Source organism: Alligator sinensis, unplaced genomic scaffold (assembly GCF_000455745.1).
Source record: "Alligator sinensis unplaced genomic scaffold, ASM45574v1 scaffold451_1, whole genome shotgun sequence".
Taxonomy (NCBI): domain Eukaryota; kingdom Metazoa; phylum Chordata; order Crocodylia; family Alligatoridae; genus Alligator; species Alligator sinensis.
Genome location: NW_005842097.1, coordinates 768,489 through 780,919, shown reverse-complemented (window position 1 = coordinate 780,919; position 12,431 = coordinate 768,489). Strand labels below are relative to the sequence as shown.

The 12,431-nt window shown below is 41.7% G+C and overlaps 1 protein-coding gene across 1 annotated transcript in view; it reads left to right on the top strand.

Moving 5' to 3' along the window:
- Positions 1–9,715, top strand: part of IRAK2 (interleukin 1 receptor associated kinase 2) — a 29,138-nt gene extending 19,423 nt beyond the window's left edge. Inside the window, exons 6-14 of the mRNA XM_006024139.3 lie at positions 1–173; positions 731–795; positions 1,300–1,414; positions 2,666–2,775; positions 4,937–5,132; positions 5,490–5,552; positions 6,499–6,699; positions 6,842–7,340; positions 7,728–9,715. Of these exons, the coding sequence (XP_006024201.1) occupies positions 1–173; positions 731–795; positions 1,300–1,414; positions 2,666–2,775; positions 4,937–5,132; positions 5,490–5,552; positions 6,499–6,699; positions 6,842–7,340; positions 7,728–7,846 (1,541 nt within the window). The 3' untranslated portion in view covers positions 7,847–9,715. The remainder of the gene's footprint in view (positions 174–730; positions 796–1,299; positions 1,415–2,665; positions 2,776–4,936; positions 5,133–5,489; positions 5,553–6,498; positions 6,700–6,841; positions 7,341–7,727) is intronic.
- The last annotated feature ends 2,716 nt before the right edge of the window (positions 9,716–12,431 follow it).

Genomic DNA, 12,431 nt, shown 5'->3' with positions numbered 1-12,431 from the left:
AGCAGGAAACAAATGTTGATCTCCCCAGTGAAAGCCTTTTGTGGACTTCAGGGGAGGTGATAAATGCTACCCAGGGTTTCTGGAAAGAAAACAGAATTAATGAAGGCATTTTTGCTGATGTCTACAAAGGTCAGAGAGACAATGCAGTATACGTCATTAAAAGGCTTAAAGAGGTAAGTGCCCTAGCTTTTCTTCCTCCGAGTTTGAAGAGGAATCATTTGTTAATGTTCCTTAAGCATCAGTGGTTACCATTTAATAACATTAAGCTAGAAATCAGACATACCACACTGTAGTATTTCTAGGAAAGAAAATGCTGCAGTCTGGAAACATGTGTGAAAAAATAATTAGCCCCATTAATATGGTCCTGTTTGTGCGAGTAAAGATTCCTGCATGTATAAATGTTGGTACAATTAAACTGTTAATTATTTATTTTATGCCCAAAAAACAGTTGATTCTATTTTAAAATTAAGCCATTTTGTGGGACAGGCAGTTGATATGAATGATGTTAGCCTTCTCTGTAAAATGCCTGATGAATTAAGCTGCTGCTTACAAAAGCTTGTGCTATGTATCTCTGATTTAGTTAGTCTATGAGATGCATATCTACCCTGCCTTCTGCCTCCTTTGTAAAGCCATTTGAGATGAAGAGATGGAATTTAGAAAAGACTTATCTTGTTGATTATTAATATTGTTGATTATTAATATTATACTGCACTTATGTCTCTCTTTGCAGATGGAATGTACAAGTCCAAATTCAACCCAAAGATTCTTTCATACAGAAGTACAGATTTCTTTTCGGTAAGCAGCTCTTTGGAAGCTGGTTCTGATGACAGTCATTGCCTGAGTTATCCGTTCTTCTAAACACTAAAGGCTGATTGTGTTGAGGACTAAATTTTGCCTTATATAGGCACGGCACTGTATTGAGGGCAACAAGGACCTGAACTGTCCCACAGGAATTCTGGGAAGCAGCTGCTTCCCAAATTTACTTCCCTGCTGAGCAACTGTAGCCCATGTGCCATTCTTTATAAGGGCAGAGGGATCCTTTCTGCCATTAACGATCCCTTCCAGCTACTTTGTAAGGGAATGGCACTATAAGCCCTCCTTCTTGCAGCTCTGCCTGCCTACAGTCCTCATGTTTGGAGCCATGCAAGAGGCATAGTTTGGCTTTGCTTCTGTGCATCCAAATCCAAGACCCAGCCTAACCCTATATTCTCAGTTAAGACTTGATTCAGTGCTGGAATTTTAAATTGTTTTTGTCTGTTGCTATTTCACTCACTAATATTTGTTGACTTTTGCCTGCAGGTGTTGTCACATTAATATTTTACAGCTCCTGGGGTTCTCAGTAGAAACTGGATTCCACTGTCTGATATATCCATACCTGCCTAATGGATCACTGGAAAACAGATTACAGTGCCAAGTAAGCAGTGGAGCCGGGTACTTCTGCTGTCTTTGACGATGAGTCCTATTAAAGTATTGTTTGAAAAACAATTGAATCTCCTTGACCTCTTGTATGGTGTTCACTGGGTTTTGCACCAGGTCCCTGCAATTTAAGCAATATCTGTCTTCCCATTTTCTTTCTATGTGCTTGTCAGAAATTTGTTAGGGAGAACTTCTTTTTTTCTCCTTTTCACCAGAAAAGCAATTTCTCTTCTTTCTTCCCCTTCTCAACCCCTGCACATTGTGAGCAACAGGAAAAAGGTGTCTGAATATGCATCAGTCAAACACTGGAAAGGCCGCATATCTTTTTGTACAAGAGACTGTTTTCTGCCACAAGATCAGCAGTAGAGGGCACGTCTGCCTTGCAACAGTGAAATGTGTACATATACGGCACAATATTAATTGGATTTGGGAATACATTGCTATAGAGAATGTTATACTGGTCAATTCTGTCAAAGCCCTGCACTCAAATAAGGCATAACATTTACTGCTGTGTTCGTTCCTGTTCATCGTTAGAGCATTGGGCAGCTGAAACTGCAGGGCAGTGGAAAACCAAAACTCCACTTAAGTACTATTCATCAGGAATATAAGGGTGCCTGTAGATGTGTTCATTCACGTTCTAATTAGAATGCTCCTGCGTCACTTCACCATCACATGTATTAAGCCCCACACATTTGAAAATGGCCGCAGGAGCGCATTATCTGAAGCTTGTTGAATGAGCTTTAGACAAAGCGTCCCATGGCCATTTTCAAACATGTACCTATGTTAATAAACATGATAGTGAGTTGTTTTAATTACAGCCACTATCTGGGAATCACTCTAATTAAAATGGTCCCCCTCCACCTCTGAGCATGTGTATAGGCAGCCCCTGGTTTGCTATATCACATCAGAGCGGTAGTTCAGGTCTTGTATCCTGCCCCAGCAGTAGCCAGTACCTAATGCATCAGAGAACTGTTTACTCTGCCTTTCCCCTCACTGTGTAAGTTTCCAAACTAATTGTGCAATGCTGTATACTGAGATAATAGGATTCCTTCCTGATCCTTGCTTTGGCCCTGGTGCATGAAATGTGATTACTGCCATCTATTTCCATTTAGCAGGGGGGAAGAGGTTGTAACTGACTGCTGTAGGAGGAAGAACAGACCTCTTGATTGCGAAACTACTAAATGATATATTACGTTTTCATTCCATAAGGAGCAAAATACCAATCCTCCTCTTCCTCATTCTGTTGCAGGGTGGTTCCATGCCATTAACTTGGGAGAAACGCATCAGCATTGCCATAGGAGTTATCCGGGCCATTCAGTATCTACACAACTTTGGGATTCTCCACGGGAATGTCAAGAGGTGAGGGAGCTGGCTTCCCAACACATCCTACAGTGCTCCATCATTATCCTGTCATTCCTAGGATTTTGTGAAGCAGAAATGTCAAAAAGTCTTCCAACCTGTATATGTTCTTTGACTTGTTTCCAATGCATATCTTTTTTTTTCTTTCTACCTCTTACTCTTTTTGCATGGCTTCCACTTCACTTTTCACGTCTCTTTTCAGTATGGTGGAAGTATATATATCCTAAGCACCTTTTTTTCAGTATAATCCCTCCCATTTTCCGCATAGGAAATTTCAGATATTCTCCACATCAAGTCAGTGCTAGGGAGTTGCCTGTTCCTTAAAAAGTTTAAGATTTGCCTAACTAGTAAAGCTTTACCTCTACCAGTTTAGTTAAAATGGTATAACCCTCTAGTGTAGATGTAGTTTTTGCTATATAAAAGGGACATATACTGAAATAGCTGTTCGCAAATAAGAAGGCAAGTATGCTGTTCTAGATCAGTTACTGGTATAATTATGAGTCAACAACAGTTACACTTAGTTAACTATTTTATTTACAAAGATATTTATATATAACATGCCCTTATAACCAACACTGTTGGACAAAATTTGTGCTTAAATCAGATCATACTAGTACAGGGCAATTATTTGGATTGGAGGCCACTTGATGAGTTTTGGTGAGCTGAGGAAGGAAAGCTGCGCCCACCAATCTGCTCTGCCACAGCTGGGGCCAAGCCAGGCTGTGCAGTGCAGAGACCCCCTCCATCCCCCACTCTACACAGCTTCCTGATGGCACTGTGCAGTCCTGACATCACAGCTGCTGGCAACCAGGCCCGCACAGGACAGGGTGTAATGCAACATGCCAAGCACCCATCCTGCCTGCATGCTCACCTGCTGCAATGAGCCACTGCTTCCGTGCCACACCAGGAAAGTCAGGGGTGGCTGCCCCAGGCTGAGCACCCCCGTGGCTGGCATGGACTCATCTCCTAGTGGCTCTGAGGCGGCAGCAGCTAATTGCAGTGGGTGGGCGGGACATTTACTGAGCATGCTGCATCACGCCCCATCCTGTGCAGGCACATCTGACAGTGGCCGTGGTGCAAGGACTGCACAGCTGCAGCATCAGCAGGAAGCCGGGGGGGGCAGTGCAGGTGGAATGGATGCTGGGCGGCAGGGGGAAGAGTCTGCACACTGTGTGCTGCATGGCCTAGCCCAGCCCAGCCCCCACTGTTCAATGTTTTTCTTTCATGGAAACTCAGAATTTAAGAATAAAAAAAGACGTTTAAGACCAAAATGTCCATTTGCATGTGCTCTGCAGCATGCAGCCTTCCACGTATCTGAATATGCATTAGTCAGTAGCCTGTAAGTACTGTATAGTCTATCTCAAGTAATCATCAAGAACATGTCTTTCTGTCAGGCTTAATACTTTTTGTATTACCACACTTGTGGAAAGAGCACATTCTGGCACCACGTAATGGCAGAAAAATTTGAAGATACAGAAATGTTGGGATATCATGTTTGTTTTGTTTTAATGCCAAGAGCTGTCTCAAGAGTTCCTTACTCAGCTCTGATTCAAGCAAAACTCAATTTTGAGAGTTTTGCTTGAATCACTTTGCCTCAAGTAGAGCCAGTTGAAGACACAGAGATTTGGTTGACTGAGTAAAGCCTGAGGAAGGACCTTAGGATTTTACCTTGTCAGCTTTTGCTACAAGCTTTTCAGAGAACTTCAGAAAATTAGCATATGTTCAGAAGTCTTCAGCCACAGAGTTTCTTGAGATTCACACAGCTGTTTTTCAACCCTAAACCAAATAGCTTGGTTTCATCCCTGGTGTTAGCTCTCTGGTGTTGAATGGGCTTTGAATATGACCAGCTATGCACTGCAAATAAAAATGAATGTACATGGCCAGCTAATGTCAAATTAGATTAGGCTGAGGAAAAAACCAGCGGTACTGTGTGGCTTGCTTAAAAAAAAAAAAAAGAAGCATATTCTGATATAAAATTATGTTGTATGTATGGAAATTTTATTTATCATCTTAATTTGTCACATCTTTCAACACACATGTGCTGAGAAGCTAAAAGACAGTTTGTGGAATGAGCTCTTAGATGTCACCTCTAAAATCATATATAACAACATTCAGGTAAGGACTGACTAACCAGCACTGGTATTTTTCTTACCTTACACAGCTCCAATGTTTTGTTGGATGAAAACTTTACCGCAAAGCTTGGACATTCAGGTCTCCGACTGTATCCTGTGGATAAAAAATCAGAGTATGCTGTGATGAAAACCAAAGTCTTGCAAGCTTCCCTTGCTTACCTGCCAGAAGATTTCGTCAGGCATGGACGGCTAACAGAAAAAATTGACATATTTGGATGTGGAATAGTAGGTTGCCTTTTTTCCTTTCCTATTAGATTTTACAGACACCTGGTTATATCTGTGCTCATAGTCATTTCTTACTTATCTGATTAAGTTTTTGAAACATAAGACAGTCATAACATTTCACATGGTATCCAGAGCAAGAACATCACATTCTGTCCTGAGTTGCATACACGAGTCCCATTTGGATGTCATGATTTTTGCTCAGATCTGAGTTTTGGTATGTGCCCATCTCTTTTAAGAATGCAGGAGAAATAGCCAAAAAAATGCAGTAGTAGTTAAATATTCCTTTGGCTACAAAGTCTTTATTCTTTTCAAATACATTCTGCACAAGCAATTTTAGCTAAAATATGTTCTTTCTAGATTTTGGCAGAAATTCTGACTGGTCTTCGGACAACAGATGAAGGAAGACACCCCATATACCTGGTAAGGGAAAGGCAGAAATAAAAAACACTTGCCTAATATTACTATTACACTTAGTGCTATTGTAATAAAATGAATTGAAGTTAAAACCAAATCAACAGTTTGTTGCAAACAGTTATATTTATAGCTCCCATTGAGCTGGTGTCCTGTGCCCACTAAAATCAGTAGCAATACTCTAACTGATTTCAATGAGAGCAAACAGGTCAGACTATATAGTACTGCAATATGTTAAACACAGGAACTGGTCACAACCTGAAACTGGAACTGTGCAAATTCCTTTAGTAAACCCTGATATTTGGCCTGAAGTCACGCACTTGTGACAGGCTGAATAGTAAGATAAAATGTATCTTAATGAATGAATAGAGCAGACCCTACCTTTATCCATCTATCTGTGTGGCATTCTCCTTTTGTTCTGCCATGCTCCTGAAACCTTTAGGGAAGAGAAGAGGAATTGAGCCTTATCATTCTGTCCTTGCCAAATGCATCACAGTAATTATCATGTGGAAAATTAAGATGAGGAAAAGGGAGGAGAAAAATTCCTGGTCCTTTCATAAATGTTTGAAATGAGATCAGAAGGCTGCCATATACAGCATCAGAAAAGTTCTTAAAAGACAACTATCAATATGCTGTTAATACAAAGAGGCCTACTTACACTATCTAGGGCCTCAGGTAATAAATAGGTGGCTTCACATCTACAGCCCTCCTCCAAGATGCTCTGTTGGACTTCCTGATCTGAAAGCAGAGATTTCTACCACCTGTGCTAAAAGAGAACTTCCATTATCTTCTGCAATCCATCCATAAACAGCAGGGAGAGCAATAGCATACATTTGCTAGCCTACATATTACACCATGCATAGGGGAGTTTCTTAAAATGTAGTGGCTTGGACGGAAATTAATAATGTTCTTTGACAAACCTGTTATTGTTGGCATGTCTCTTTCCCTTGAACAGAAAGACATAATTGCTGAGGAAATTCAACTAGCAAAGGAACAGTTACACTCCAAAGACAGAGCATTTGAAAAGCTAGCCGCCAAGGAAATATGCTCTAAATATCGAGATGGGAAAGCAGGGCATGTGCCAGAAGAAATTGCCGTTTCTTTTGCCACTGCCCTCTGTCTTTGTTTGCGGAAAAAGAATTCCAACATCACAGAGGTAAATACCGAGGGCACTGCTAGGAGTTCTCACCTAGATACCAAAAGGTCACAGCACCTAAATATGTTTTATTTATTGTTGAGGGGTTCTTCTTAATGTTCTGAAAAGGGAATTGATTAACAGATATTGTTGTCACAAACAGGTGCTTGGAATCATGGAAATGATTGAACATAAATCAAGAGATCACAGCTTACTTGAAGACAGCGCTTTTTCTGGATTCTCCATTAATACTCCAGAAGAAACTGATGATGAGACAGCCTGCCTCAGCCTCAATGGCTCAAGTGACAACAGTGAGGACAGTGCAAGACCAAGGTCCCTGAACTGTGCAAATTCATCCCCACCTTTAATAAGAATTAGGCCTCCTGAAGTTTACAATGGACATATGACAAGGGTCCCTTGCGAATCAGACGAATCAGGTAGTTTTGTTTGGGATCCTATGGAAGGTTCTGCCTGTGGCCCATCTGCTACTGGCTGCACCCATCCAGAAAATGCCATGCCCTCTGAATCCAGGAAAAATGATGAAGTATGTGCTGAAAGCTTCCAAAAGAGAAATGCAGTATGCCACGAAAGTCAGAACCGCTTGGAAATGGCGTCTCTTGCAAACAGAAATACAAACCCCGATCCTTCATGTTCTTCACAAGGTAAATGTAGCTAATTCTAGGGATGGGACTTAAAAGGGTTCAGTATCTTTAAATTCTTGCAATAGAAGTCCCTCATTCCTGGTACAGTGACCACAATATTTATGTAAGGTGCTCAAGTACTACAGTGATGGGCACAGTATAAATGCCTGCACAGACAGAGTTTTCAAAGACCTTTCATCAAATTTTGTCTCCTTGGTTCTGATGTTAACAGTTAGTCTATTAATTTCACCAAAGTTTTCTGATCTAATTCTTTCTTATGAGGCCAGAGATAAGCTATCTGAATTGTTATTCCATCACCACCCACACATTACCTAAGTTTCTTGTAATGTTGACATGTTAGCCATAAGTGGAAATTTTGCTAAATGTCTGGGGGGTTTTGTGTTTCAGCATTAACCAAAGAAACCTCTTGGGAAATAAGGATCAATGATCAGAAAAAGAAGCTTATGGAAAATATTTTACTATATGAAGACGACAAATTAAACAGCTCTGAACTCTTTGAATCTTAAACTTGATAAAATTATCTGCAATGGCCATCTCTAAAGAAGAAATTAAGAACATTTTTCTATTAGCAAGATGAGAAAAGCCAAACTGCACACTTCAGATACCTTAGCCCTCTTCGGAGAAAAAGAATGTGATCACATATGAGATTATTCCAAGAAAATGGCAGCTACAGTGTAGATTAAAGCAAAATGTACTAGGACCTCTGTAAATTAGCAACGGCCTCTTTCTTCTCCCGTGACGGTGCTGGGAAGCTAAATTGTTTAAACTGGATCCAGACTCTTGTCACTGAACCTTGCAAGTCCATCTGTATGTACTGTATTTCTTGTATTAAAAATTAGGATCCTGGAATCTCTGAGGTAAGAATTGATCATTTGGTAGTTGACAGTACTCTGTACTGCCAGTTGCATCTAAAAAAAAAAGAAGTTAAGACTTTAAAAGAAAAGGAAACTGGTTTTGTTTTTCAAAACAAAGAAACCCAGTGTACCTAATTTTATGCGACTGTGTTTCATATCTTGGAAAATGGATCCATCCTTTTTTTAAATTAAGCCTCTGCTAAACTCCATATGACTTAATCTCAAATTACACTGGCCTGAAAAGAGTTTTCTGTAAACTCTGCAACTATACAATTGTCTCTGAAGCCTCAGTCCTGTATAAATCTTTCTGTGTCTGTTTTATTGCCTGAAAGGCTACCTCCTGGGGTATTTTGAGTGTTAACTCATTGTTGTAAAGTGCTATGATGGCTGTTAATGTAATTTGTTTCATACTTTTGCTTTTGTTATAAGTTTTGCATTATAGTGCAATTTAATATTTAATTTAAAACCTATTTAATTTTTCATGTGATACTTGAATTTGGATTTATAAGCTTCTGGTGGGGTCGGTTAGCTAAAAAGATTTTTAATGGACATTATCTTGCCAGGAAAGTACCCGCTTCCAGTGTGAATTAGCTATGAACTGCAGAATGAGGTTCAGCATTTATAATCCTTTGAAGAGGAAAAAGCTAAGTATTATAACAAGTGCCAATAGTATCTATTTTAGCATCAGCTTCTCCACTAGTGATCTCCACTCTAACCAAAGGGGAAAATAACTTTATAACCTACATGAAGGATCACCAGAATTGTATTTCTCAAGTTACTGCTACTGTAGCAAACAGCATTTGACTTATTTGATGTGGACTGAGTGTGGATTTAATCATATATCTTCTCAACTTTAGCAGGAATTTTCTTCTAGTAAGGAATGTAGGATTGGCTTTTATATGTTATTCTTCCTTTGGAATTACTGAAAGGTGAAATTCTTCTAGATTGATCATAGTGTATTATATAATACGCTCTGTGCCTTCCATAGCTATAAAGTATGCAACACACCAAAGCAAACAATGACAATTTAACTTGTGCTGTGGACATCACAATTCTACACTAGTTTTTCAGGGAAATATTTACACTAGTTTTTGACGTAAGTTCCTGAGTTTAACTGCATAGATATCCAAAGCCTTATATTGATGCATATTTTTATATATTTTTTTATATTTAAATTGCTGTATGCTCTAGGTTTTAAAGTATAGAAAGAAAATACTAAGCAGTGCTGACAGTTTCATAAAGAATTACCATTCTATTTATTAGAGTTGAAAACATTTTTAACTATATTTTATTCCGGTGAGAAATAGGGAGGTGGAAACGTTTTGAAAGGATGCATCAATTTCAATTTCACTTGCATCAAAAAAGCTACTGAGCGCCCAAATGGAATCTCTTGCAACAGCCAGGGAGAGAAAGCTGAACTGAAGATCTGTTCTTTTGCACAAAAGATAATTATGTCAAAATGCTGTTGAAAGGTATTGTTCTCATTCCAATGTAGAAATAAAAAAAAAATTAAAATCTAAATAGTTGTTGCAAAATAGAGTGATCATTCTTCAGCCAGCTCTGGTATTATACTTTTTAAAATATATCCACTAACAGGCTCTACACTATCTAAAGGACAAAATGGTACAGGGTTATGTATCTGCTGAATCTCTGTTTAACTTGCCTAGTGAAACGTGCATTATAATTTTCTTATGGTGAACTGCTATATTTATAAATAAAATGGAGGGGGGGGGGGAGGAGCCTTTCTGCACATGCAGACACAGCTGCTTACTGCCAGTAATTAGTTCTACTGTGCAGTAAAGCATCTCGTGTAAACGTGCCCGCTGTGTATCAGAAAAGCAACCAGCTATCTCATGTGCCTTTTATACTAGAACATTTTACATCTTAAAATGAAACTTTAGGGTCAGGAAACATACATCTGACAACAAGCTAGAATTCTTTTCCTTGGGCAATGGTAGAATAGGTGCACATTATACAACCCATCATTTGTTAAGAGCCAAACTTTGCATTATAAATTATACCATCATAACTTGCCTTGCTTTAGAAACTGGTTATGAATTCTGGAAGGTGAGAAACACAAATATGTTGTAGAGTCTTACAGTACAATCAGGGTACCCACCCCCCCCAAGGGAAATTGAACTACATAAATCATTCATTTATGATTAACGATGCTGGCTATTAATGAACTAAACATTTAAGCCTAATTCTTCAACTGGAGCGTACATGCATGTACAGGTACTCCTCACTTAATGCTGTTCCGGTTAACGTTGTTTCATTATTATGTCGCTGATCTATTAGAGAACATGCTTGTTTAAAGTCGCGCAATGTTCAGTTATAATGTTGTTTGGCCACCGCCTGCTAATAGGTAACTATTGTGACATAACTGGATTCGCTTAACATCGTTTCGCTTAAAGTCGCGTTTTTCAAGAATATAACTGTGACATTAAGCAAGGAGTATCTGCAAGTAAGCCGATATTTCACCCCTGTGGACACATTTACATGAGACATTTACTGCGGAGTTGCCTAATTAGCTCTGTAGTGAAGTCTCAGGGCGCCTATACATGAGCAGTGAGGCTGCTCTGATGCACAGCAATTACAGTGCATTGGAGCACACTCGATTGAGTCTGCTGAAGCATGGGAATTACCCACAAGCTTTAGCATCCCTACTGCCATTTTTCAGCATGGGGACACATGCTCCGGGCGATCTAATTAAAGTCCCTCTCCCCCTCCCCCCCCCCCCCCCCCCCCAACTCCTGGAGCACCTGTGTAAATGCCCTCAGTGTCTATACATGTAGCCCTATTAGGCCATAGGAAAATTAACTCCACGAGAGGTCAGTACTTGTAAACACAAGTATAATTCTACGGTGGCGTTATTTAGTGCACTGCAAGACACTGGCGATGCTTAGAGGGAGTGCACGTAAGTGCACGTGCACCCCCTGAGATTGGTGATGTACCCCCCGAAAGAAGCACCGCCGATGCTGCCGGCAGCACCTGTGGAGTCTGCAGGTGGTTGCTGATCACCGCTGGCCGTTGCCACCGCATTTGTGGGTGGTCGCTGACTGCCCGTTGGCACTTGCCAACCTCCTCACTGCCAATACTGCCACGGCTGCCTGTGGGAGCTCCCCGCTCGCTGCCGCCATGCCTCCACCACCAACACTGCTGCTGCTGCCTGCGGGCAGTTGCCGTGCTCCCCCAGCCTCCGGAGGCACGTGTCCTTCATGCCGCAACACGCATATAGACATTGATGGAGCCGGGTGGGGCATGGGGGTACATTAGCAAGGGGGCTGCCTGCTGGCTACCCCTGCACTGGAACACCCTATCGCCCCAGCCAGCCCCTCCACAGCACATCGAGCTGGGTCAGAGCAGCTCCAGGCACAGGCAACTGGTGCCTCCTGATTCTGGGGGAGCACCAGCTGCTGGTCGCTGACTGTGGCGGGCAGCGGTGAAACCAGAAGTGCCAGTGGCACTTCCCGTTTTGCTGCCGGCGCTTCTGTCAGTGCAAGGGGAGGGCACGACAGTGCTTCTCCCAGTGCCCCCATTTCCAGGGGTCAATCTGAGGGGGGGCACATGTCCCCCCATGCCCTTCCCTACGTGTCGCCAATGGCCCCAGGCTGGCAGGCTGACCCCTGGGCCTGCTCTGAGCCAGCTCAACGTGCTGCACTCCTAGGGTGTACATGTAAACACGGTGCCCAGGAGCAATAAACTCCTGCACAAGATGCACCAGTTTATTGCCACACGTTCATTTCACAGGTAGACGCACCCTGTAAGGTGTTTTTTACACTGCAGGGAAAATACGTACTACCACACTCACGACAAAATAAGTTAAGCGTGGCAATAAGTGAACGAGTAACCTCTAAGCACCGTCTTTTCTTAGCCAACCTCATAGCCTTCAATATGAATTTTAATTTCTACCTAGGACCTTTTACAATCACTGCAATCCCCTACGCCTGATGCACGCTGCCGGTGCCCGAAACCTTGCAAATACAGACACTTTTTTTTTTGTTGCAAATATCTAGTTGATCTAATAAACGAGATCACCTCTGCCACGGCTTTCGGTTCCTATAGCTTCACTGTGCTTCCGTGGGCCTTTCGCTGCCCGTCCCTGGGGCCGGCTGGAGTTCCCCAAGCACGGCAGGGAAAGGGAAGCGTACAGCCCCCGTCACGAGGCGCCTGCGAGCGCAGGTGAAACGTCGACCCTTAGTCACGGACCGCAGCGGGCGAGGGCGAGGGCGAGTGG